Source organism: Triturus cristatus, chromosome 3_1, assembly GCF_964204655.1.
Source record: "Triturus cristatus chromosome 3_1, aTriCri1.1, whole genome shotgun sequence".
Classification (NCBI taxonomy): domain Eukaryota; kingdom Metazoa; phylum Chordata; class Amphibia; order Caudata; family Salamandridae; genus Triturus; species Triturus cristatus.
In genome coordinates, this window is record NC_140583.1 from 969,172,350 (window position 1) to 969,199,972 (window position 27,623).

Genomic DNA, 27,623 nt, shown 5'->3' on the forward strand with positions numbered 1-27,623 from the left:
ATCTTTGACGCCGATGCAGCCAGGATTAAGGTACTTTTTTCAGAGGGCCTCACTGGGTCCCTGAGTTAGGGGTTAATTTATTCAATGTGATGCATGATCACACCATCACCTTTCCTACAAACCATTAAAAACCTAGATGCGTAGCTCTTTCATATGAAAGCATGTTTACAAACATAAACAATAAAAATTAAAAATTAAAACTCTAGTGCAAAATTAAACACATTGAAAACCTGTTAGATATTTGTTGCAAACAGATATTAGGAACAGTTCAATACAAGCCATGTTTCTTTTTAAAACTGCAGTAGCTCGGAATGTGTAGAAACATGCAGACACATTTCTAGCTTTTTCCTATCTATCTACAAGTGCAAACAATAAAAAAACATGTTCTCTCTAGTTGTCACTGTAAACTAGAAAAATAGAGCAACCTTTTAACTTGCTTTAACCAGCTACTTCGATTATGCTCTGTGACCTGACCTGCCTTTCACATTGGCTGCCAGCTCTGGCAGCAGGTTATTGTGACGTCATAACGACTATAATGACTCATAATAGTCGAGTTCTGACATCTTTTCTTTACATTTGGCAACTGTGTGTGTTAAAAGTAGTCGATTATAACGAAAGTAAAGACTAGTGTTTACATAGGGATTGCAGAGTCCCATGTATTATAATCTGATAAGCAGGAACACTAGAAGCTCCGAATGCAGCAAAAACCTGGACTGGATGAGCTTTCACCCCTGGAGCTGGGAAACTTGAGAACTCTGTGTAAAGTTTGATTTAGAGAATTTTCCTGGAGAAAGGCAGACGTCCTCCAGCTGCAATGTACTTTTCCCCCAACGATATCTGTATTCAGGCTAAGTGAAATGCCATCCACTTGGAATGCTCTCTGCTCTAATAAAATCTGCCCCGAGTTTTCATTTCTCCTTTGCATAATATTACTGAAGACAAATGTATCTAGAGGGTCAAATGAAATGATGACTGGCTTTATGTAATAAGCCACATTAGGTGGATAATTCAGAGTCAACTTATGTAAAATAGCCTGACTAACAGAACAAGGCCAGCTCCGCTATCTGTACAAAAGGCAAGCATGAAAACATTGATGTGGTTTGCCAAAATGCTTTAATATTCCCCAGAGCAGTGTGAAACAGCGAACACCCCTCCCCCACCGCCTTCCACGCATGCAAACCTGTCAAAATGGATTTTTAAATTGCTTCTATAGTGATTTGTTAACTAGTACTAATGGCTTCGGTGTGAGTTAATACACGTAAAGTATGTCCTGGGGGTGCTGCCTAATTTCAGTCAAAACTATTTCATTATTCTCCCATATGCTTTGAACTAGTTTTGATATTTCAGCTGTCTGTAGATTGATGTCTTCCTGGCGCGCTTCCAAGTGGACTGCGTGGCGTCATCCTGATCTCACACACGAGGACGTGATTGCACTCTGGTCTGGGTGAATGGGCTTCTCTATTGTTTTGACAATGTTCACAGCAGGAGGGTCAAAGGGACTTTGCTAACACATACAGGAAAACACAACAAAAGGCACAAGGAACCGATTAGCCATTGACAGAAGATTTCAAAAATCACAGTACACCACACACTTACTGATTTAAGACACTAAGGGCCAGATGTACGAACACATTTTCTGATAGGAACAGAATGGGTAAAACAGTTTGAAACATGTTGCCGGAAAAGTTGAAAGTGCACCTTGCACAGGTTCGACGCAGTGACACATGAAACTGAGACGTGTTATAGAAGCACCGTAAAAGCGTGCTTGGAGATGAAAGATAAAGAAACGTATCTGCAAAACAATGCTAAAACTTATAAATAGGTAGCATATGAAAATGTTGTTTATTGAAACTTACTGATAAAATAAGGTGCTATTAATAAAATGGGCAAGTGTTTCTATTGATTTCCAGTAGATTGCATCATGTAGAAAGGTCAGTGCAAAACTTTGAAAATACTAAATCTGAACTTGAAATGTAAACTGATAATACTAGACATTCTATAGTTTATAAAAAGTTAAAAACGATTTTTGTTACATGAGCTTAGAAAATTATATACTCATGTGAAAGATGAGAAAAATTCTGGTAGGAGGCTATTTTTTTTTAAGTTTCAAGAGTAAGTTTATTTAAGGAAAGAAATCGAACAACAAAACTTTGTACAAATAATCAATAACGACTTCATAGGTGAGGGAAAGGAAATAAGGGATGTTGATGATACATAGTTACAATAGAAGTAATAAAAAGAATGCAATCATAAACATGTGCAAATGAAAAGTAAAGCAAAGTTTGGTTTATAATAAATTTAACACTATACAAGGAGAGGATATGATATTATTACAATGTATTAGCATATAGATATTGCTGAATGGGATATTGAGCAGTGACAACACAATATTAAGGAAGTCAATGAGGCTTAGCAACTTCTTGTAGTAAAGGTTGGGGTGTAAAGGATATTTTTGCACTATCATCTAGAAATTGTGTGATAGGATACCATAGCTGCAATCGTTTCGTGGCAAGCGATAGTCGACACATTAAAGCTGTGTCCAATCTATGATTATGACAGATAGCATACCACCAGGCAGGAAATGATAAGTTAGAGGTGTCTTTCCAATTCTATGTTATCTGTTGAAAAGCGGCTGCTAATAGCAGATCTATGATTTGCATATGTGAATATCCTTTCTTCCCATCGGTGGATAAGCTGCCTAAGATAATACTAACGAAGGAAAGGGGAGCTGTAGTATTGAAGATAATGTTAATTTGAGACCAAACGTGTTCCCAAAACTTGAATACATACGGACAGGTGAATAACATATGTTTTAAGTCAGCAGTGTCATGTGAACAAGTCCAACATGTATTGGTAGTAGCAGCATGCATCTTATGTAATTGTGCGGGTGTAAGAAGAAGCCTGTTATAAATGAAGAAAATTGTTTGTGTGGTACTTGCTGCTCTAGATGATTTCCGTATTTTGAGGCATATTCTATTCCATAGAGATACCAGCCAATCAATACCCAACTCAATCTCCCAGGAGAGTTCTGTCTTAGATTTGTCCCTGTTTGTGGATGATTGTGCTATAAGGGAGTAAATGGTAGAGGCTTTAGGATGAACAAGTAGAAAACTACCCATGTGCAGTCCACATGTGGAGTCGTAGAGAATGTTTGTGAAAACTGAGCAGAGGTTTCAAGTATCACAGTTTGCACGATTGAAAATATATGCTGAAAGGAGCGGGGTATGCTGTAAAGGTCACATCCTCTTGAAAATGGAAGGAGCGTGCCTTGTTCAAACAACTGGTGTACCCAGATTAACCCTTTATTTCTCCATACTTTCCAATATATAGATTTATTTTTAACAAGTATAAGTTTGTTGTGACAAATTGTGGACTTGAGAAAAGTGTCAAAATTGTGTGGAACCAAAGGAAGAGTGGCTTGTAATACTTTACACAAGTGTTTGATTACTGGTGTATAGTTTTTTTGTGGTTTGCGAGTAAAAGAAAGATATTCTCGAAATGAGAAGGGTGTTATAAATGAAGCTTTGAGATCAACCCATAATGGATTAGTGGGAGATTGGTCAGAAATCCACTTTGATAATTGTTTTAATTGAAATGCTTTATGATAATTGGAAAAATGGGGAAAATGTACACCTCCTTCTGACTTTGCACGTGTTAGTTTCTGTAGTATCATTCTTGTTTTTTTGTTATGCCATAAAAAAGATGTTAATATAGAGTTGATCTTATGAATTTCTTTTGCTGGGCTAGATATTGGTATTTTAGAAATGATGTAGAGTATTATAGGGGTAAGCTTCATTTTAATGGTGTCTAAACGCCCCACCAAGATAAATGGAATGGGTGTCATCGTTCGGTGAGCGCTTTTAATTTATCTATACATTTATCCAAATTTAGAGAGATGGATGTCTCTATGGAGGGAAAAAAACATAATCCAAGGTATTTTATATGCTTAGGGTTCCATGCAAACTTGGAGATCTGAAAATCTTCCTTAAATGTGTATTTGGTTAAGGGCATTTTTCAGTATTTAGTATTTAGTTTGTATCCAGATACTAAACCATAAGCATCAATCTCCCGTAAAAAAGGAGTGAGTGAAGATTGTGGTTGAGAAAGGAAGACTAAAATGTCATCCACATTTGCTGATAATTTAATGTGCTGGGATTCAGAAGTGAAACCCGTAATAAGATGATTTTGTCGAAGTCTAGATAAAAAAGGTTCTAACACTAAGTTAAAAAGAAAAGGGGACAAAGGGCAGCCCTGACGAACTCCTCTTTTAAGAGTGAAGTAAGAAGAAACAAGACCATTAGTGGAGATGGCCGCCTTGGGCTCTGAATAAAGTAAAGCGATTAGGGAGATAATTTTGGGGCCAAAACCAAACCATTTAAGGGCATGAAAAATGTATGGCCATGAAACTCTATCGAAGGCCTTCTCCACATCTATGGCAATTGCGGCAATTGGATGATACTGATGAGAAATTTTAGATAAAATGTCGAAAAACAATCTTGTGTTATCTGTGACATTACGATCTTTGACAAATCCTGATTGTTCCTTGCCCAGCAACAAAGGAAGATGAGAATCTAGTCGTAGAGCTAATGCTTTCGATTTTTTTTTATAATCGACATTGACTAATGAAATGGGTCTATAATTTTTGCAATATCTGGAGTCTTTATCATCTTTTGGTATAAGGCAAATTAAGACCTCTAGAAATGAACCAGGCGAGTTGCGAGAAGAGGTGAAGGAGGAAAGGAGAGTGTGTAAGTACGGAATGAGTAGCTGTGCAAAATGTAAAAAAAATTAAACTGTAAATCCATCAAGACCCGGGGCTTAATCTTTTTTAAGAGTTCTCAGTGCATTTAGCATTTCAATTTGAGTAATGTCAGATTAAAAAATTTCTAAACTATACTGGGGAGTAATACGTTTCTGGATCGTTGAGAAATATTGAAGTATATCTGCATCTGAAGGTGTACTTTCTGGTGTATAAAGTGATCCATAAAAGGATACAAATGCTTGGAGGATTTTGGTATCTTTATGTTTAGGTGTTTGTTCGTCATCAATAATGGAAAGAATGTGGAGTCTATTTTGCCTAATGTTAAAATAGTAGGCTAATAATTTACCAGATTTATTTTGGACTTTGTAATATTTCGCACTCTTTTTTGGTAAGTATAGGGAAGCATTTTTAGTCGAAGTTTTATTGAAAGCTTTCTTTGCATTTATAAGATCTTCCAGACTGTCTTTCATTTTGGAGGTGTAAAAGGCGTGCTCTAGTGATTTACTTTTGGTAAGAAGTGCATTATGTATTGTTCGAAATGACTTGCATTTATTTGATGTATATCTGATAATAAAATCCCGAGCTGTAGCCTTAAAAGCATCCCAGATTGACATTCACGGATAAAAGAAGTAAAGGATGTATTGAAGTTAGGGTCAAGAAGTAAAGAGTTATTAAAATGCCACCTCTTGGTTAGCATAAAAATATCCAATTGAAGCACAACAGGAGCATGGTCAGAGATGTGTATGGGTCCTATGTCTGCTGAGAGTAAAGATTGGGAAACCTTATGTGTGATAAAAATTTGGTCTATTCTGGATTGTGTCTGGTGTGGTGGAGAAAAAAAGGAATATTCTCTTAAAGATGGGTTGCACAATCTCCAGGCGTCAATTAAGTTTCTCTGTTTTATAGTTCGTCGGAAGGCTTTGTGTGATTTATTTGGGATGAAAGGAGCCTTAGCATGTCTATCAAGAAAGGGGTCCATCACCTGGTTGCAGTCGCCTGCAAAAATAAGATTCTCTGACGAATATTTTAAGAGTAATTGGGAGATGTGAGACAAGAAAGAAACATCACCATTGGTGGGAGCATATATGTTAAATAAAGATATGTTTTTTTTTCCAATCAATAAGCTAGTAAACAACCATCTACCGTCACAAGATTAGCTTAACATTTAATGCTTTATGACATATTGTTATAACACCATTTCTCTTGCCATCCCCTGGTGAGAAAAATATTTCAACAACCGAGTTTCTCTTGAGCTTCAAAGATTCACTTTCTGATGTGACTCTTTCAGCATAGCTATGTGGGCATCCATCTTAGATAAGTGTGAGAAAACTCGCTGTCTTTTAATGGGAGAATTTATTCCCTTGACGTTCCAAGTAACAATTTTTAAGAACATGTATAAAGCAGATAAAATGAAACTTCAGTTAAACCAATAATAACATGTGTAATTTCAAATATAGAATACATAATAAGAACGAAGTTGGAAATCAGTTGATACAAAAAGAAAAAGTAGAAGGAAAAAGATTGGGAAAGAGAGATATGATGAAGAGATAAAGAACGAAAAGAGAGTAAAAGGGTTAGGGAAGGATAGATCCTTGGAAAGCAAGTAAGAAAATAGAGAAAGAGAGAAAGGGAGAATAATATGAATAAGAGAAGAGAAACAATTGGTGTGAGAAAAAGTATAGAGAACACAAAAGACATACTTACAAAAAATCCGAGATATGTGGAGTGGGGGGAGATGAGGCCACATGGGACAATGATGAGTCCAGACTCTGAGCGGGGAGGCGGGAAGGGAGACAAACCAGCAAGCAGAAGACATGAGGGAAGTACATCAAGCAAACAAAACCTGCAAGGGAAAAGGAGGATTAATAAGCATGCTGAGCATTTAAGTGAAGAAACAATATCTGCAATCAAAACTGCATCAGGAAAAAATGTTAACAAGAAAAAACAAGAGTAACAGACTCAAGCCAGATTAAGTCAAGAACAGTTATTTTTTCTGCGATGAGGAGGTGTCCATAAACTCAGCGTGACAAGAGTTCAGGAAGCTTTTTAGCTTTATGGCATCCTTGTATGTAGTAGTCTTATTATTGATGGTCACCTTGAATAGGCAAGGATGGAAAAGACCATATTGTGCACCTATGGAGTGACAATGCGGTCTCATGGCTAGAAAGTCACAGCGTCTGTTAGCGGTGGGTTTTGGAATAGTCCTGAGAGAAAAACAGAGGATTTCCTGACCAGTTATACAACTGATTGCACTGGCTGCAGATAGGACTTTAAGTAAGTCAGTGTATTCTAAGAAATACAAGATGAATCCTCTCGGTTTCCGCCCTGTAGAGGAGCTCGCTGCTTTGCGATGGATAACTCCATGGTGTGCGCATTGTAAATGCGACGCATCCGTGGTGGCGCAAGGGTATTTTTACGTGTCGCTTCTTTACTGGCGCATCCCTGCTAATATGCAGAGATGCGCCAGGCCTTGTAAATCTGCCCCTTAGATTTTGTTTCATTTAGAAGTGACACTTGTAAACGTAAGGCCTTTTTCAAATGTGATCTTTCTCTAAATGCTACGTTATTCCTAAGTCTAATATAATGTTCCATTGCAGTTTAGTAAATGTTACTTTATTTGTTGAAATACATGTGAAACATTCAACATTCCTTAAATATTTTTTAACGTTCATAGTGAAATGTTCTTGTGAGAACCAGGTGTTCAGCTGCCTATATAGACTGATGCATTGTATTCTTTTTCAATGTTGTTTGGACTATGAGGACTTTACATTTCTCGTTTCTCATGACTACAATAGGAACCCATCTTATAGTTACTAATGTCCTAGGTAACATTGTGTAAATCAGAGCACATCACTAGGACTGTAACAGAGACATTATAAGAAGGAAGGGCAACCCCACTTGATTTTTTGCTTCTTGAGGAACGAGACTCCATTCTGATTTTTCCTATTTGGAAACCAGACTGCTTGGAAGACTATTTATTGCAAAGAATTTTGAATCTTTAATACAATGACCACATTTATGTAATGTCTGTCTGAGTCTATTCTTGAGTCTTGTTGATTTTTCGATTGAAACTTTGCTATTTCTCCAATGATTTAAATTCATTGCAGAGAGAATCAGCAAGCTTTTACGGAGTATCAAGTTCTGCATCTTTTATTCTGTGTTGCCGTAGCAGAACTTTTGCGCTGCATAATTGTAGTCTGACTAAAGTTCTTTAGGAGGTTGTGTCTTCCTATTGCAATTCTTTGTTTCTACAGCATGGTCTGGAGGCTTGTGTACTTAAACCTGGTTTCAGATTTGTGGGTTAGCTGTCAATTTATGGTCCTCATTCAACAGCTAACGTGGTGTTTTGGTCATCCTAATTTATATCGCTCCTGTCGGCAGAGAAAAATTCATCAGAGGACCATTACCTCTGTGGTAAATGAAAATATTGCAGATTGTCTAATCATAAAGGGCCCAGTTCATTTAGAGCAGCAAGTAGAGTAAGAGTACAGAACATTTTTACCATGCTTGCGCTGGAACGAAACATTGGTAGCAGCGCTATGGTTTTGCCTAGAGAAGTGAGATTATTAGATGCCAAAAATAGTCCCTTGCTCAAGTTCAAAGAGTCCACAATTTTTAGTTTCGGCAAAAAGAAGGATTGATGGAGTGCTGATGGAGTATCATTCTAGATAAAGTCGACAAGAAGCAGCGAAGAAGTGTGAGTATTAAGAGTGATGTGTGTTGCTATTACTTTGCTTAAGATTGCAGTTTTTGAAATAGCTGTGTGTTTTTGAGTGGAGTGGATTACTGCCTCTGAGGTAAATGAAAATGTGCAGATTGTCTAATCATAAAGGGCCCAGTACAGTTAGAGTAGTAAGGAGAGTAAGACTACAGAAAATTTGTACCATGCTTGCACCTGTCCTTCACAGGACTGGCAGTGGTTGAATGCCTTAAAGTTTCCTCTAAACTGACAGTTTGTTGGAGTACGTCTGGCCTCATGTGCCCACCTTCAATATCTAAGATATAAGTGGTGAGATGCTGTATGAGCATGACTTTGAAGGCTTGGCCGTTAGCAGATTCTCAGAAATTCATTCCACGGTATCCAGATCACTGAGTGCGCCAAACATGTTGGTGCAAGGAACACTACAGGGAATGCTCACAGGAAGGGGATGAGAGTCTAAGGAAAAAGATGGTGGCCTAAAGAAAAACCCTAGGAGAAGGATGGCAACGTTGGTCTCTGAAAGTTCCTTTGTGCTCAAACCATCACGTACACAAGCGGGTCTGCAGAAATTTAGAACAGCACAATCCTCTCTGATGTTTTTCTTTGACTGACCTAACAAGCCCACCCTCTTCACCGTTATAATTTAATTTTGGTCCCAAGCCTTGAAATGTTGGTGCTTATATAGCCAATCAGCAGTCTTGTTTCACAGCTGGTCCTATGACTACTGTTGTCCAGTGTAGGAAGCTTGCTCTGTATATACTATACCAAAGTAAGGTATAGTGTACAGAGTCCAGTGAATCCCCAGAGGTATAGTCGATGCTAGAGTAGATGATACCTTACTCTCTTTTGTGGTTGCGTGGTTAAGCTGTCACACTTATCAGGAGGGAAGTGTTAAGCATTTGTTGTACACACTCAGGCAAGAGGTGATCTCACATACTCAAAGACTAAATCCAGTCCAAATGTTTGTATAAAAAGTTATTTTGCTATTTTGTTTCTAGAACCAAGATTTACTTAGTAGCTAGTAAGTGAAACTCTTCATACAATGTAGCTTTCAGTAGCACAGTGAATACTGGATTGGTAGGTACATTCACATTACTTTTTCAATGCAGGAAATGATTTGTAAACCGTTAAAAAATGCTTGTAATTACTTTTTGATTACTTATTCGAATGCAGTTCTAGGTTGGTATGAAAACCACTCCTAACACAGTTTACACAACACAGAACAATGGTTTTGGAACTGAAGTTTTGGCAGGTAGAACCAAGATTCCCCAAGGTTCAGGTTGGCACTCAAGGGGCACATCCACCAGCACCAGGACAGCCGGGTGCAGAGTGCAGGGTGACAATGTTAGCCAATGGGGTAAGGTGGCACCTTGGTTGGAGACTGCTCACGAGCAGGCCACTCGGTCTCAGGAGCCAAGCTCCTAGAGTTCAGGTTAGGGCAAATGGCGTCTTAGGTTGGCACCAAGTTCACACCACCAGTGGCGCAGGTGTGGCCAGATGCAAGGTGCTCAGGAGGTGTCAGGAGCCCAATGCTTTCCAGATGTTGGTCACGGAAAAGGACTGCATGCTGTACCCGGAAGACTGGATGAAGGGAACCAACGACTGGAGGATGAAAATGAAGAGTTGCTGGACACTAGTACACCGTCAGTCAGGCACCTCAAGACTCAGGAGCTACGGGTGCCAGAGTGCCCTTTCGTGTCAGATTCTTCTCAACAGTTCGGTTGTGGTTGGGAGGACCGTTCAGGATGAGGTTGCAGGTGTCAAGGAGAAAGTTGGTGGAGGTCATCCAATGCTGGCACTCAGGTCAGGATTGCCGGGGGAACTCACTGGGGTGCTGGGCCACTCAAACACAGGCCATGGGCATCATCGAGTGCAGAGTGGACAGAACTCGTGGATCCGGCCGGATCTGGAGTCCTGGCTTAGGTTGGTGTTAGACAAATCCAGAGTCTACGTGAAATAGGAGTTCTTTGTGAAGGCAGGGCAGATCCCAGGGGTTCTTGGAGGCTGCTGGCTGCAGGACACACTGGGTTCAGCTTGCAGGGGTTCAGAGCTGGAGACAGGCCGGTAGGGCTGGGGCCAAAGCAGTTGTTGTCGTCCTCCTCTTCTGTAGCACAGCTCTTCGGTCCTCCTTCTTCTTGTCACCTCAAATCTGAAGAGGCAAGGTTCAGGGAGGCCTCTAAATACTAGATTTAGGCACTTTACAGTGATGTGCAGGTTGGGACATATGAGTCCCTTCCCTGGGGTTTCTACACCCCCTAGTATGCCACCCTCCAGTGAGAGGGGGGCATAAGCCTCTTCCTGATTGGAAGGCCCCCATCTACAAGGTGACGGGGACTGAGATGTGTGCTTCACCTCCCCCACTTGAGGGTTAGGGTTGGCACAGGTGGGCACACCTTCCTGCCTGGCTAGGTTTTCCCACCAGTTATCATATCAAAAATGGCGATAGCAGCAAAAGGCTGAGGGTAGCTAACAAAATTGACAGTCCTTTGAAGACCCTGCCCATCATGTGGAGAAGAGGCATGACACCTCTGCCCAGGATGTGCTTTGTTGCCAGACCCAGGGAGTGGGGGGTTCTCTTCCCATGGGTCTAGAAACATGTCTGGTGGTGGTAGATGGCAGTGAGTCAGTCAAGAACCGTACAGGAGTTGGTTGTTTTTGAGGTGGCTTCTCTAAGATGCATTTTTCATTAAATCAAACACTGGAATCAGTGTGGGTTTAATGTGCTAGGAAGTTTGATACCAAAATTCCCAGACTTCAGAAAAGTCATCATGGAGCTGTGGTGTTCGTATTGACAAAATCCCAGCCATTGTACTCAAAATGGCTTCACTGCACTTACAATGTCTGTGAATGGCACAGACACTGTAGGGTGGCACTTCGATAGACGACAACATCGTCACCTGTCCAAATCCCTCCCACCCGGCCCCACTGCCCCACCACCCCACTGCTTTCCAAAAATAAATGCAGGCCCGGTATCGCCCGTGCTACTATTCAGTTCCAATATATCTCTGAGCAAGAGCATCTTCTGTCAATGCCCCATACTCATGAGGAAACTCCAGACTTTCCAGAAATCAGCAGCCAGACTCATCCTTGACCTCCCTAGATTGACGCACATCCCTCCTCACCTCAGGAATCTCCACTGGCTACCAGTAGTGAAGAGATGCCAGTTCAAGCTGCTCACTCATGCATACAAGGCACTACACAACGAAGGACCAGTGTACTTCAAATTAATTTCCACCACCCTACTGGGAATCTCAACTCCAAATCCCTCTCCCTCGCAGCAAACCAATGAATCCGCCAGACAAACAGCGTAGGCCGCTCCTTCTCCCAACTGATGGCAAAGGCCTGGAACAACCTCCCCCTGCACCTTAGAGACTTACTATTGTTCTAGCAGTTCAGAAATGACCTCGAGACCTGGATATTCAACCAATAGCAGAGCAGGCAACAGGATCTCCCAGTGCCTCGAGAACCTCACGGGTGATGCAGCCACACTCTACAAATTCTGATTGCTTGATTGATAGCCACTTATAGGACAGTCCCAAACAATCGGTCTGGGGTACCTACTAATGTCCAACACTTAGGCATGACCCCAAACTTGAATCCTTAGAGACAGCTACTCACTTACATCGAAAAGATTCCCCCTCAAAGGCAGCTACACATCAAGTTTCACCACAATCAAAAGAGACCAGCAAAACTACATGCACACAATAACCATATATGTTTATTCTTCAGGGGAAATACTATCATTAGTACCCTCCCACACTCTCCAGGTCCAAAAAACGACCCAATTTCATCTGAATCAGTGTCTATCATCAACGCGGCATCTCGTCCCACACCTGGCATATGGCAAAGACATTCTGCCCCAAATCCGAAGTGCTTTTATTTCCACAAAACAAACTCAAAAAGTGAATCACATGTGCTGTGACGCCTCCACAAAGACACTGCAAAGGAATTATAACCTCCCTCTCTCGAGGTCAAAAAGCTTCGTGTATTGCAGCAGACATATTGGAAAGGGTCCATCCCAGCTTAAAACACCTTAGTATCTCCCATCAGAGTTATTCCAAATACTCAATTCTCCAATATAGGGGACCATCACAACAACTTTTTACCAAATAGACCTCAATTTTGCTCATGAGCATGATTCCAACCCATTACGTTAACTAAAATAATTATTAACCAAAAATATATTTTCAAGGGAGGGGATTGGTGGCTACTACAGTTTCTTCGATATCGCTGTGCATTTATATTGGCTCTTGCATGCAGTAACTTCTAGTATTAAAGTATTCTATCTCACACAGTGTGATCAATGAAAGAGACAATATTGGCAATCATCACAATACATTATGTACTAAATGGATCTCAACATTGTGCATGAGCATGATTCCAATTAAAACCATGTGGTCAATGCAAAAAGACATAGATGTGAGCATACCTTATTAACAATACCTTAATTTCATGTAGATACAACGAATTCCGACAAAACATATCAACAACTGCTATTTACACCTCTCAGAATTACTTATCCAGAAAAAAAAAATCCATTTGAGGCTGTACCCTCAAATCAAGGTTGTAACCCTCAGGGTAAAAATGCTTTACATGTTAGACTAAAATGCACCCATCAAGGTCAACTCAAGTGTAACCCTCAATGCTCAAAAAATCAATAACCATTAATTCTGAGTTTAATAATTCCAGAACCTTTATGGGCACTCAGAAGCTCTCAAGACAGGCTAGACCGTACCACTCCTAAGGAAACTTACACTAGACCCTGATGACCTTGTCAACTACCAGCCCATCCCTTGCCTACTATTCATCAGCTGATGAATAGATTATTGCTATTATTATAGCAGTCTATGTTTAACTCCAAGATCACATCAGTGCTTACCATCACCTACATGACTGTCAATTTGGCTACAGATCATGCTATAGATGAAGATCACTACTTTACACGTTGGTTACCTGCTTGCCTACAGATTAAAATTTCCCCTCGCTCGAGATATTGTTGGTCTCCTAAGCTGCCTTCGACACCGTTGATCACACCCTCATGTACACCCTAAAGTCTCTCATTTGATTCACTGGTAATGTCTTTCACTGGTTTTCCTCCTACCTTTCCAACCAACATGTTGGACCTGGCCCTTTTAGCAGGGTTATCCCCAAACATTCTTCCTTCCTCCTCCTTTTTCCTGATCTTTTTGTTGGATGTAGGACTCTCACACTTTACACCTGCTAACCCGTGCTAACGTGCATATGCTCTCTCCCCTAAACGTTGTATGATTGGTTTACACCTCTTTGGCATATTTGAATTACTTGTACGTCCCTTGTACAGTGGTATACCATATATCCAGGGCCTGTAATCTAAATTCTACTAGTGGACCGGCAGCACTGCTTGTGCCACCACAGAAGTAGTCTTTCCAACCTGTCTCAGGCCTGCCACTACAGGGCCTGTGTGCACAATTTACTGTCACTTCAACTTGGCATTTAAAACCACTTGCCTAGCCTTAAACTTTCCCCTAATGTAGGCACTAGGTAGCCCTATGGCCAGGGTGCTGTGAAAGTAAAAGATAGGACATGTACCTTTATGTTTTGCATGTTCTGGTAGTGACAAACAGCCCATTTTGTTTTTCACTACTGAGAGGCCTACTCCTCTCATAGACTAGCATTGCAAATTCCCATATATATGTTTAAGTGGTAATTCCTGATCAGAAAGGAGTGGCATTGCCATGTTTGGTGTGTTTGTAATAGTAGTAATAAATCCTACTTACAGGGGAAGGTGGATTTTACTGTCCTATTTTAGAAATGCCACTTTTAAAAAGTGCACATTTGTGCCTATAACTCTTTGCGCTTTGCAGCCTATCTCTGATACACAGCTAATTTATGTGTATTCTCTCCAGACAGCCACAACACAGGGAGGACTGGGTGTTGCAAGGGATAAATCTGCATACTGATAGTCTTTCTGGGCAAGGAGAGAGAGAGGTGGTTCAAAATTACATTTCAAGAGGCTATTTCCTGCCCCACACAAAGGGCTGATTTACCCCCTACTGATTGTCTGGAGCTAGGGTTGGGCTGAAAGGGATTGTTGTGCACTTCTAAAGGTTATTTTGAAGTCACCACCTAAATCAAAGACCTTTTTGGAGTATAAGTACTGGGGCTCTGACCCCATATTTTCAGACACTGCGTGGGACTTGTAACTAGACACTGCTGTCTTTACATCTGCACATTGCCAGAAGGACTGCTTTGTTGCCAAGAGAAACTGACATTTTGTGAACTCCTTTGCTGTGTTGGCCTGCTCCCTGCTGACTGCTGGCACGCAGGAGTTACTGCCACTTAGCAACCTGCCTTCTGTGCTGGCCTGCTGCCTTCTACCTTCCTGTGTGCCCCCTCAGCAAGTATTTTTACATCTTCTGGTGGAATCTCAGGGACCAAAAAGATTTCCTTTTGCAACCCAATCCAGCCGTGGGACCCTACCACCGGTGAGTCTGCCAGCCCGATTATGATCCTCTACGCTCCATCACACAAATGATCTTGCCAGTTCCCCAGCATGTTGTGATGGATTACTGAAGCTCTGGTCAGAGGGCTAGTGTTGTCATCTGGACCGAGTACCCTGTGTTCCACATGGATGCCGCAGCACCGAGGAAAGCCCTGCCAGCACGGCGCCACCTGCCAGCATGGCAACAGATGCTCAGTGGGGGCAAAATGGCTACAGTCCGACCACTTTGGAAGACAGATCGCCTTGTGCTGACCCCTGCAGCTCTGAGGTCTGGGACCAGAATGCAGGGAGCTTGCCACAGCAGTCTACCCTTTGCAGATGATGGACCTCTCAGCCTGGTCTGATCAGCTGCTGGCACAGCCTGCCACTGATCAGCTGATCATGTGGCTTTCTAAAGGGACATGTGGTCCTAGTAACCAGGGATGGATCAGACTTCCGAAGCTCATCTGCCTGGCCTTGCCCATAGGATCAGTGCATATGCCAACATACTCCAATGTAGCTGACCTCCCAAGATTGACCTGATTCCCACAACGGGCCTGTGGATGAGTGAGACCCCGGGAAGACCGGTACATACTGTGGATTGAGGCATCCCTTTTTCTGTGGTCTGGGTGGGAGCATCTGCATAGGGACCAGAGGGCAACATGTACGGCTCAGGAGTCTCAAGGGTCCACCAGAGGAAGTTCTACCTGAGCAGAGAAATTGCTTTTGTTGAAGAAACTGGGGGCATTGTTCCTTTGCTACCTTGTGGGACGGAACCTCCATGGAGGACCCAGAGGGAGGCTTGGGATCGCCTCCAAAAAGCTAAGCTGTTCTATGTGACAGCTACTATTGTGATTCCTCAGACACTACCTGGAAAGAGTTAATAGGAGCACAGGAGCTTCTGTGCCCTCTTATCACATATTGCAATTTATGTATTTTTCTCTGACAAGCCTGCATTACTTGCACTACTTATTTAACCCATATTGTTTTGATCTTGTTTGGATCAGAATAAGAGTACCATCAAGAAAAGTATATACTGCATCTTAATTGTTTTGCCTTAATATCTTTACAATATAGTGATCTATTTTTCTGAACCCTGTGTGGAGTCTCTTTTTGTGGTGTATTCATTGTGTTACTGTATGAGTGTGTTTCACAAATTATTTATACATTGCCTCTGTAGATAAGACTGCCTGTTCTGCACCAAGTTACCAGAGGATGAGCACAGGTTATCTTTGTGTGTATCTAACTTACCTTAACTAGAGTGGTGGGTTCTGCCTAGCTTGGGTGCATACAGTAGCCAACCGGGAACCCCATTGCTAACACTACACCAGTTTGTTCACACCTCAAGGTCCCAAAAGATCCCTGCAGAGTCGCCCAGGTTTTGATTATGTCTTTAGGCATCTTTAGCCTCAATATGGACCTGTTTGGTGGTCTACTTACATATAACTGCATCAATATTTACCAATATACCAAAAATATGCAACTCTACTTGTAAGTATCCTCTGCTTCAAACATTCAAGACCTCAAAGACTGTCTGTACATCATCCAGAACTGGTTATTGAGCACCAACACATCCAAGACAGCATTCCTAATATTTGTTGTGAACAACAACCAAGAAATAGTACAAACTTCACCCCATGACATGAGCCATGATGGTTTTGAACCCCAAGTTTCACCAAATGCCAAGTCATTTGAATTCACCCTGGACACTAACCTCACCCTCAACGAACTTCCAGACTCTATTCTGGCACCCATTAAGGGCATCCTACATGCCTCAGCACATCTCATTCAGGGATTGATTAAATATTATCATTTACATAGACAGCACAACCAGCACCCTGCTATCTTGTAGATAAGCTCACAATATCTTGTGGTTCTCAGCACACCTGCAGCAAGGACATCATCAGACTAAGAAGTGTAAAGTGAAAAACCAAGGTAGCAGACTTTTTCCATCAATTCATCTAGAATATGGAAAAGCATCCCTGTATCTATCAGGACTGCCCCACTGCGGATCCAATTTAGGTAAGAGTTAGGAACTCAACACATTAAAGAACACTATATTGCAATGCATTAACCATCCAAAATCCAACTACTACTTCCAGCACTAATTTACTTTATGCTTGTCTATGACCCCGTACAGTGTGTCATGTCCTCCATAATAACCCCCACTTCACACATAGCCAATGTCTCTGCGCCCCCTTTCCAGGTTTGGGTGTCCTCTATTCTAGCCAGCTTTCACAACATAGGGCCCCATTTTGATGCGGTTGGGGTTGGAACCGTTCCGAACCCGTCGGAATTTCCTGTTCGGATTCCTTTCTGATCTACCCATTTCGATGGACTCGGTCTGAAGGGAATCCAAATCGGTTTTCCAAATGGCCTCCGACAGGCTCAGAGAACCTGTCTGCCATTCGGAAAGCCTGCAGTAATCCCTCGACCAGCTCTTTCCGGCCGAGGGATTACAATGGCAGCTTCCCACTACCTTTCTGTGCTGGCCTTTCTGATACAGAAAGGCAGTGGGAATCTGTCTCTGGGGGCTCCCAGCAGGGCCCCCATGGGTGCAAGGCTGCCAAATGGCATCCTAGCGGGCACCTGTGGTGCCACCATTGATCCCTGCACCTGGTGGCAGGCACCTTGAGGGGATGAACTGCACATCTGCTCTTTGCAATGAAAGCATAGATTCTGTTTAGAATGCATGCTCCCATTGTAAAGAATAGGCTTCCTGGGCTGGAACCGACAACAGGAGGTCGTTCAGTTCCAGGTCCAAACCGATGCAGACGGACTCCGGTCCGTCCGACATCGGAATCAGGCCCATAGTGTCAGATCGCCATGAAGCCCCACACACCCCTTCATATCTTGAACCCAATATCCTTGACCAAATGTTTGCTTTTTACTCCCTCATGCCTCACCCAGAAACTGTTGATCTTTTTAATACTGTAAGACCCTGTGGTAAGCCTTTGAGGTACCCTGATGGTCATGTAGCCTTTGCACTGGCACTTGATCACAGCACGTCTTGAGGGAGTTTCGTGGATCACGTGGCACAGCAGACATCTTGTCTGGAAACTAGATTAAAGCCCCACCCTCACGTGTGCCAACTGCTTGGCTTTCGCATCTTCGTCAGACGGAGGTGTTTACTCATCCTGCTTCATTTACCTGGCTCCTGACAACCGCTGAGTGGTCTGTTGTTTGTCCTGCAGCAGACTGTAGTTTCCATTGTGGTGAATCTGGAAAATAAACAAATAAAGGCTAGCATTTTGAACTTGCTAAAACAAGACAGAATGTGAGCACTCAGAACTCCAGATAACCATAGGACAAAAAAGAGAAAAGCAATACTATAACTTAGGATTTTAGCAATCACTATGGATGTCTTGACTTCGACAAAGTCTAATGCACTGAGAAAACCAACTCCTGTGCTCATTTCAGGATTTACAAATGGTTGTTGAGCTCCAGCATATTGTCTGCAAAGCACTATTTATTCAGAGTACAGTTCAAGGAAACAGTATATTTCGCTTGACAAAGATTCAAAAGGGAATAAAGCAAACAAAGACTTATTGGATGCTTGGTGAACCCCATCAGACGGAACTCTGCCGACCATAACAGACTAAGTCCTAAACTTTTACGAAGTAATGCAAATGAACATTTTCTGGTAAATGGTAGCAACAGATCAGATGTTAAATTCCTAATTGTTGTTTATTGCCTTCAAGATTCATCCTGCTGAAAAGCAAAGAGGAATTAAGTGATGCTCAAGGAGGGTGAATTACATTGATAGATTCCTGAGCTGGTTGAGAAAGATTCCCCGATCTACAAGCTAGAATCAAGAGATCACCTCCACAACCCCAAGCTCAATTTCCCTGAGGACTTGCATTCCAACACAGGTTAATAATCAGTCAGTAGTTGGGTATAACTTATCTGATGAGTGGTTGGACCAGAGTCACTTCCACAATCTAAGCAAGACTTGCTGGTTAGTGGCCTGGACAGAGAGCCAAGCCCATAAACTATTATGTTGCCTGAGCGACATGGATCTGGGTCTAGACCCTTTCGGAGTTGGCCATGCGTTAGGAAATCTCCAGGTGTCAGCTTCCTCAATGGCTGAGATAGCTTGAGCCTTGTCCTCGAGTTGAAGACAGAATTAGAAAGGTTTGAACCAAGAGACAGTGTTAATGGCTTTCCCTTTCCCAGAGCCTTGAAGGTTCATAAACAAAACTCCTTAATGTCCAGCCACATTCATAGTTCCTGATGGACATCTTTCACAAGTAGGTCAAGTGGCAGCACCCTCCCAAATTCAGGCACTAGTCCACCAGTACACATTTCAGTGCCCACCTTGGACCCGATACCTGTAGCTGCACCTGAACGATTTAATGGGAATAGTGCCAAATTCTCTATTTTTATGAACTAATGCCAGCTACAAATTATTTGGCGGCTGGTCGCTTTTCCCAATGATTCTGCCAAGGTGGTTTTTGTTCTTTCCTATCTCGTTGGGAATGCTGCCCTATGGTCCATACCCCTCGATCAAATTTTGTATACTTTTCCTGCCTTTAAAGAGGCCATGAGTAATATCTTCACCAAACACACTTGCAAGCGGTAGATAATAAACTTCTAGGACTAAAACAGGGAGAAAAGGATTTAATACCCCTTTTGTCTAATTTTAGATGTCTGATAGCTGAAACAAAGTAGCCAGAACAAAAAGAGATTCTTTGTTTTATTATGGGTTAAACGATGAGCTAAAGGATTCCCTGTCTCAATTAGTTGAATCGTCAGATGGCTGGGAAGAGTTCATAAACCTGGTGGTTAAAATTGATCATAGGCTAGGAGAAAAAAAGGAAACAAATTAGGAGGCACTCCGAAGGTGGTTATCTTCAAAACAGACACCAAAACAGTAATGCCTAAAGTTGTAAAGGAACCTCAGCCCATGCAATTAGCAAGTATTTGAGGTCCCCTGACAAAAAAGGAGGAGGTGAATAAAATTATGTTTGTATTGTAGCAAATCAGACCATTTCACCAGAGAATGTACTGCGAAACCCAAAGGCACCAAAACAGTTGCAACCTTCTTGTATTAGTAATTATCAGGAAAACTAGAGCCCTCATTGAAAGTCAGGACCATTTCAACAAGGCTCTTGTCTGGTCGCACATAGTTCGGCAAATACTTTGGCAAATGTCACAAAACATTTGACCATTCCGTTGACACTTATTTTCTCCCCTCAATAGAGAAACACTTAAAATATTATTCGAGACTCAGGCGCCACTAGGAATCCTCAGGATATCTCTTGGGCTAAAGCGTTTGGTGCTGAGTACTAGTGAGAAGATACTAAACCCCGTTTGGGCCGCAGACTGCTCCGAATTGACCTCAGGCCTTATTATGTAGTGAACGCAGGACTTAACAATTTATGTGATAATGGTCACACCAAAACCATACTTTTTGACCATACTGACACTCCATTCTTTGATACAACTTTAGGGGTGCCCTGGCTCCAACTCCACAATTCAGGAATCGACTGGCAGAAACGTAAAGTTATGCTACACTCTCAATAATGTGTTCATTTCTGTTACCCCTAACCTGTAGATTTATGAAACACTAACGTATACATCAATGGAGCAATTCCACGAGAGCCAGCTTCCTGAACATTATGCAAATTTCCAGGATATGTTCAATAAAGTCCAGGCTTTGGTACTCTCCCCTCAGATGAGTTATGATTGTAGAATCTACATATTACTTGGTCTTAGTTTGCTTTGTAGTAGGATATATGTTCTTTCAGAACAAGAGACTTACACTTAAAAGAATAGTCAGAGGAGTTGCCCCCAATGGTCTAATTTATCACTCTACATCCTCAGTGTATTCTCCCCTATCTTTTGTTCCTGAAAAGGACAGGGAACTGCAAACATGCATCAACTATTGTGCTCTAAACAAGGTAACTGTTAAAAATTGGTACCCCCTGTTTTTAAACCCTGTACTCTTAAATCTAGCACGTCACTTCACCATTTATGTAAATTTGGACCTTCGTTGGGCATATCACCTTATAAGAGTCAGAGAGGGAGATAAGTGGAAGATCGTATTTTGCATGATGTACATTCTCTACAAGTACTGTGTTATGCCTTTCAGACTCTGCGTCGTTCCAGTTTATTTAAATAAATGAGATCCTCATGGAAATTTTGGACATCTGTATTGTAGTATACATCAGCAATATCGTAATATATTCCCAGTCAGAATAAGAACATATAAAACAAGCCCAAGCAGAGTTTGCACGACAACCATCTTTTCACAAAATTGGAAAAGTGCATCTTTCATACCCCTCGGTAGATTTCTTTTTTTTAAATAACTCCTGAAGGCATGAAAATGGATAGTTGAAAGTGGATGTGATCCTAAATTGGCCAAATCCCACCAATGTGAAGGAAGTCTGGAGTGTTTTGGATTATACCAATTTTTATCAACAGTTCATAATTCACTTTTCAGAAACTGTCATTGCCATCACCCAACTTCTGCGAAAGGGGGGTTCTTTCCACTGGTTGCCTGAAGTTGAGAAAAACCTCTATCTCTTAAACAGAGTTTCACATCACGCACACAGTTTACGACACCCAGTTTTGCCCTTCCTCACGAAGCAGAGACATCTCAATATGCCATGGGAGATGTATTAACCCAACCATATCCAGAATCAGGATAGGTCCACCCAATAGCATTCTTCTTAAGGAAACAGATACCAATAGAACAACTTTATAGAATAGCATAACAAGAACTGTTAGCCATCAAAAATGCTTTCCAGGAATAGTGCCATTACTTGTTGGGAGAACTGCATACCATGACTATCGATTCAGAGCATGAGAACCTTCAGTTCTTAAAGTCAGCCTAAGCCCTCACCCTTCATCAGAGGAGATGAATGTTCTTTTTTAGCAAATTGGATTTAGTGATTCCACTTCAACCAGGGATTAGAATTGCTAAGGCAGATGTATTGTCCAGAATAGGCATATCTTACATAGAGGATGAACAAATGGAACCCCCCAATATACCCTGGGATAGCTAGATGCCACACTTCACAAGAATTCCTCATCCGGTGGCAAAGTTCTGGTAGCCCGTTTGGCTAGTTAACTGCCACATCCCTTGAGCTCACAATGGTCATAAAAGTGGCACCCCTGGAACCCAGAACGAAGATGGACTGCCCTTCTGTTCCTTGGACCCAGCAAAGAGGGCCTGCACCAAAGACTATACTGCAGAAGCAGCACCTTGGATCAGCAAAGAGAGGACTGTGCCTGTGGAATCCCGCTCAATGAAAAGGCATCCCCAAGCCCGAGACAGAGAAGGTGTTTCCAAGAATCAATTGGCTGATTCCCTGTTATAGCCACATGGCCATAACAGCTGAAAAAGCCTACCTTGGTGAGTTGGTATCAGAAAACGTCAAATCGCCACTGACTGCTGAAGTGCAGCCTGGGTGACTGAGTCCCAACCCTCAAAAGTAGCACCCACTTCTGCTGGACTCATGAGAGTTATCAGAGTGGAGTTTGGATGCCCACCAGAGAAGTTACTGTCAATTAAAAGAAAACACTGGTTTCCCTGTAACTGGAGACAAGTATACCAGTGGCAACTGTTTTTTGGCTAGACTTCCCCCAGAGTTTGAGGGACATCTACCCCTGTGGCCAAAGTCACCCCACTGTGTTCATGGACCAAGGGTTGGCCCTAGGAAGACCCCAAACACAGGCTCAGCATGCTCAGCTCCCCGGAGTATCTTCTACATCCTGCATCCCTTACATCAGAAACACTGCAATGATGTCTATGGTGGTTCACCCATAGAGCCTGCAACTGGGCTGGAGATGGCTTTAACTGGGGTGCAACTGTTCAACTGGATCTTATTGGTCCTTCTTACTGGCTTTCTGTCAAAGTTAGCTGTCACAAGAGTTCCTGTAAAGCAGTGTTCAAGGTACTTGTTGTGGGTAACCCTAAACTCCGAGTTGCAGTAGATTACAATGATGTAATGCAGTAAGTGAAAAACTGTGATTTATTGTTTCTTAAAAATTAATTCAAGCTCATTTGCAAAAACGTAGCTCAGCCTTGAATAGCTATTGCTCACAGCAGTCAGGCTTTATCAAAGGAAAACGTGTAAACCATTTAGAAGTACTAAAACAGTTGAATACATGGAAAATGTAACACAATCAAAATCACAATTTTATAAAAATACGTTGTGTTTTTATCTTTAAACAGAAACACCTCACTGGAGGGTTTCAGAAAAAGGAGTTTTCAATTAAATTAATTGTTAAAGTGTTTAAAAGAAATTCATATCTATCTCTGGAACACTCCAGTCGATTTTTGTTCTTGAAGTGTCTATTTAAAGATAAAAGTGCAGTCTGTGTTTATAAAGGGGCGAAAGATAGTTGTTGTGTTACATTTTCTTCTTATTCAACTGTTTTGGAACTTCTAAACACTTTACTCTCTTTCCTTTGATAAAACTTGACTGATTTGAGTCAAAGCTACTAAAGACTGAGTTAAGGTTTTACAATTGAACCTGACTGGACCTGATTCAGAATTGTGGCTTTATTACACAGTAAGGTGTACAATCACCCCATATAGTAAACCACTTCCTCACAGTTGTGGTTACCTATTGCAATAGCATGTCTTGATAAAATTAAAACTCTGTCAGGCAGAAGCTGCTGGCTGAATGAAATGTAATTACAAGAGATTTATTAAGACTTGAATTGGAACTGAAGTCAAGTTGGTTAACTGTTACACATGGTTGTATGTCAAAACAACGCATGCCTTTACCACGCATGCCCTTACTCCGCAGTCTTTACAATGAATGCGTCTTTGCCACACATTCCTTTACCATACATACTGTTACAATGACATGACTTAGGGAAAGCGCTGGACTTTGGAGTGAGAAAATTTACTATTCTAACTCCATTCTGCACAACAGTAGGGAAAGCATTGGACTTTAAAGTTCAACGCCGCTTTCCCTAAGGAATGTAATTGTAATGTTATGCCTTTTAATGGAATGTGGGGGAAAGACACATTCATTGTTATGCCTGCATTGTAATGGCAGTGCATGGTTCATGCTGCGTTGTAAATGCTGTTTCCCGTTACACATATCCCCTCGTTGGATGCTTTTGCCCGGAGGGGTGGCTCTCTAAAGCACGCTCGCGCGGATTGCTATCGCTTTTTAGCCTTTTCTAGTGTTCTTATTTACTGCGCTCTCTCTCCTTGCTGGGTGATAGGACTCCCCCCTTACCTGCACATAATATTGGAGATTCACCGCTCTTTTAGCGGGTCCGGGCTCCCTGGTAGTTTGAATCTGCAGCGCTCCGATTTTGGGCGCCATTTTGGGTTGGGCAGTGGCGCTCTGGTAGCGCCATCTTGTAGCGTCCTTCTGGGACTGGGAGGACCTTATCTGAAGGACCTATTTAAGGCGGTTCTTGGGTGTGCTTGTCCTCTTTGGATGCTTTTGCCCGGAGGGGTGGCTCTCTAAAGCACGCTCGCGCGGATTGCTAGCGCTTTTTAGCCTTTTCTAGTGTTCTTATTTACTGCGCTCTCTCTCCTTGCTGGGTGATAGGACTCCCCCCTTACCTGCACATAATATTGGAGATTCACCGCTCTTTTAGCGGGTCCGGGCTCCCTGGTAGTTTGAATCTGCAGCGCTCCGATTTTGGGCGCCATTTTGGGTTGGGCAGTGGCGCTCTGGTAGCGCCATCTTGTAGCATCCTTCTGGGACTGGGAGGACCTTATCTGGAGGACCTATTTAAGGCGGTTCTTGGGTGTGCTTGTCCTCGTTGGATGCTTTTGCCCGGAGGGGTGGCTCTCTAAAGCACGCTCGCGCGGATTGCTAGCGCTTTTTAGCCTTTTCTAGTGTTCTTATTTACTGCGCTCTCTCTCCTTGCTGGGTGATAGGACTCCCCCCTTACCTGCACATAATATTGGAGATTCACCGCTCTTTTAGTGGGTCCGGGCTCCCTGGTAGTTTGAATCTGCAGCGCTCCGATTTTGGGCGCCATTTTGGGTTGGGCAGTGGCGCTCTGGTAGCGCCATCTTGCAGCGTCCTTCTGGGACTGGGAGGACCTTATCTGGAGGACCTATTTAAACCGTTCCTTCTAGCGCAGCGGGATCGCGCAGCGGGGTTGCCCTCGCTTTTGCCTGAGTCTTGCCAGAGTCCTGCCCGTCTGCGTCCGTCAGCGTTCCGGAGGCGGCGGAGCGGCGAGAGTGCCTGGCTGTAAGTCCTTGCTCGGGTAATATGATTTGTTATACTGCTAGGGAACTACGTGCGTTGCAAAGCTTTTCTTGTGCTTGCCGCTCCGTGTTCCCGGGCCGTTACAGAGGTAAACGGTTGTGCCCTGCCTGTGGCTGGTCGCCAGGTTTTGCCCCGGCCGCTCCTTTACGGAGAGATGAGGTCTGCATTAAACATCTCTGCTTAATGCTGAATACAAGATCGGTAGGGAAGCACGCCTTGGAGATCTTTGATCTCCTTGTTAGAGAGAATCCACTCTGTCTCCTGCTGACAGAAACTTGGTTGGGGGAGACGTCCAATCCGGGTATTAGGGCGGCTTTTCCTCCTGATTATACAATCTTTCGTCAGGACAGAGTGAAAGGCAGGGGAGGAGGGGTGGCGGTAGTAGTGAAAAAGTCAGCTTCCTGCTCTATCGCTTCTTTGAACACCATTGCAGGAGCGGAATCCCTTGCCTTCACTATCAGATTAACCCCTCATCAAGCTCTGAAAGGGCTACTGGTATATAGATCTCCTGGACCAGTGGGCTCTTTTTTTGATGATCTTCAGGGGGCCGTATCTGGTATGGCATTAAGTACGGAGCATTGTCTTCTGGCAGGAGATTTTAATTTTCATATGGACGATGACAATGATCCAGATGCTAAAAAACTGCTCGATATTACGGCTCCTCTCGGTCTTGTCACTTTTTTGGTTGGTTCCACACACGACAAGGGTCATACTTTAGATCAGGTTTTCTCCTCGGTTCCTCTTGTTGATGTGGAGCTTCTTCCGGTGCTCTGGACCGACCATAGATTGGCCAGATTTGGTGTATTGGGTGGCGAAAAATTATTCAGCAGCGCCCCCAGACAGCATGGCACTGTTCAAAGGGCTCTGCATAGAGTCACACCCGAGCTGCTGGCTCAGGCTGCTATAGACCATCCCTGCCCTCTTACAGGGGATTTAGAGCAGGATGTGGAGTCCTTGCAGGGATGGCTGTTGGAGAGGCTGAACAATCTGGCCCCCGCAATGGCCCCTCGGGATAGGGCTAAGAGGGTCTCGGCCCCATGGTTCACGAAGTCATTGTGTGTTACTCGTGGGCAGTGTAAGGTCGCCGAGAGGGCATGGCGCCTTCGCTATGACCCGGAAGCTAGATCGGCTTATAGGATAATGATTAAATCCTATCATCAGGATATTCTCCGGGAGAAAAAGGAATATCTGGCCTGGAGGATTGAGACTGCCTCCAACTCTTGTAAAGAGATCTTTACTGTGGTAAGGGAGTTTACGGCGCCTAGATCCTACGTGGCCCACAGTGTTCCATTGGAGCGCTGGGTCTGCGATCTGGCCAAATTTTTCACGGATAAAATAAAATCTATCCAGGACTCTTTCCCAGTGAGGTCTGTGGAGGTGTGTTCCAGTCCGATGGCCGGATTGTCCTTCCCGCCCTAGCAGGGTGCGGTTTTTGCTGAGTTTCCTCCTGTCTCGGCCGATGCTTCTCTTGCTCTACTGGCCAACCTTAAATCGGGCTCACCATTGGATTCTTGTCCTGCCAAATTTTTGGCCAAGATGGCGGCCGTGGTTAACCCACTAGTCAACCCTTTGGTGAATCTTTCCCTGAGGGAGGGGAGGGTTCCAGTGCCATGGAAAAGAGCTATGGTGATCCCCCTCCTCAAAAAGCCTGGGTTGGACTCGGAGGTCTTGGCCAATTATAGGCCGATTTCCCTTTTGCCGGCCTTGGCTAAGATCGCAGAGAAGCATGTACATGGTGTTCTCTCCAGCTTTCTCGAATCCAATGATTTGTTCCATCCATCGCAGTCCGGTTTCCGTCCTAATTTAAGCACGGAGACGGCACTGCTGGAAGTGTCGGAAATCATCAGGGAGACACTGGATTCTGGAGGAAGGGTCATGCTCGTCATGCTGGATTTGTCGGCGGCCTTTGACACCGTCCCCCATGAGGTGCTCCTCTCCAGACTTTATGACATCGGTCTGAGGGGGACGGTGTTCAATTGGTTTACATCTTTTCTCGAAGGCCGCCGACAAACGGTCTGGGCCTCTCCGAGCTCCGCCGAGATGTCGCCATTGGTAGTCGGTGTTCCACAGGGTTCTGTGTTGAGCCCGACTCTCTTTAACATCTTTATGACACCTTTGGCGGCACTGGTGGAGTCCTCTGGGGCCCGGATCGTATCCTACGCTGATGACACTCAACTGCTTTTCACGTGTGGGAAAGGCCAGGCTTTTGATGGAGAGAATATCCGGGGTTGCTTGGAGTTGGTCTTTGGCTGGTTCCAGCGAAATGGCCTTAAGGCAAACTCCAGTAAATCGGAGGTGCTGTTCTTCGGCTGCTCTCTGGACCCTGATTGGCAGGCCTGGTGGCCATTAGGTATGGATTGCCCTGTCCAGGCATCGCTTGTGGCTAAGAATCTGGGAGTGAAGGTTGACAATAATTTGTCACTGAGCTCACATACTTCTGGCCTGGTGGGTACCTGCTTTGGTATGCTTAAGATGCTCCGGAAGTTCCTGCCTTTACTCTCAGAA

The 27,623-nt window shown here is 43.1% G+C and overlaps 1 protein-coding gene across 5 annotated transcripts in view; it reads right to left on the minus strand.

Moving 5' to 3' along the window:
* Positions 1 to 1,103: 1,103 nt before the first annotated feature.
* LOC146861334 (uncharacterized) overlaps positions 1,104 to 27,623 on the minus strand; it is an 81,015-nt gene continuing 54,495 nt past the window's right edge. For all 5 annotated transcript variants that reach the window (XM_085646425.1, XM_085646426.1, XM_085646423.1 and 2 more), the window contains 3 exons: positions 18,073 to 18,143; positions 6,467 to 6,605; positions 1,104 to 1,504 (listed from right to left, as the gene is read on the minus strand). In XM_085646425.1, the coding sequence (XP_085502551.1) occupies positions 1,400 to 1,504; positions 6,467 to 6,605; positions 18,073 to 18,143 (315 nt within the window). In that variant the 3' untranslated portion in view covers positions 1,104 to 1,399. The remainder of the gene's footprint in view (positions 1,505 to 6,466; positions 6,606 to 18,072; positions 18,144 to 27,623) is intronic.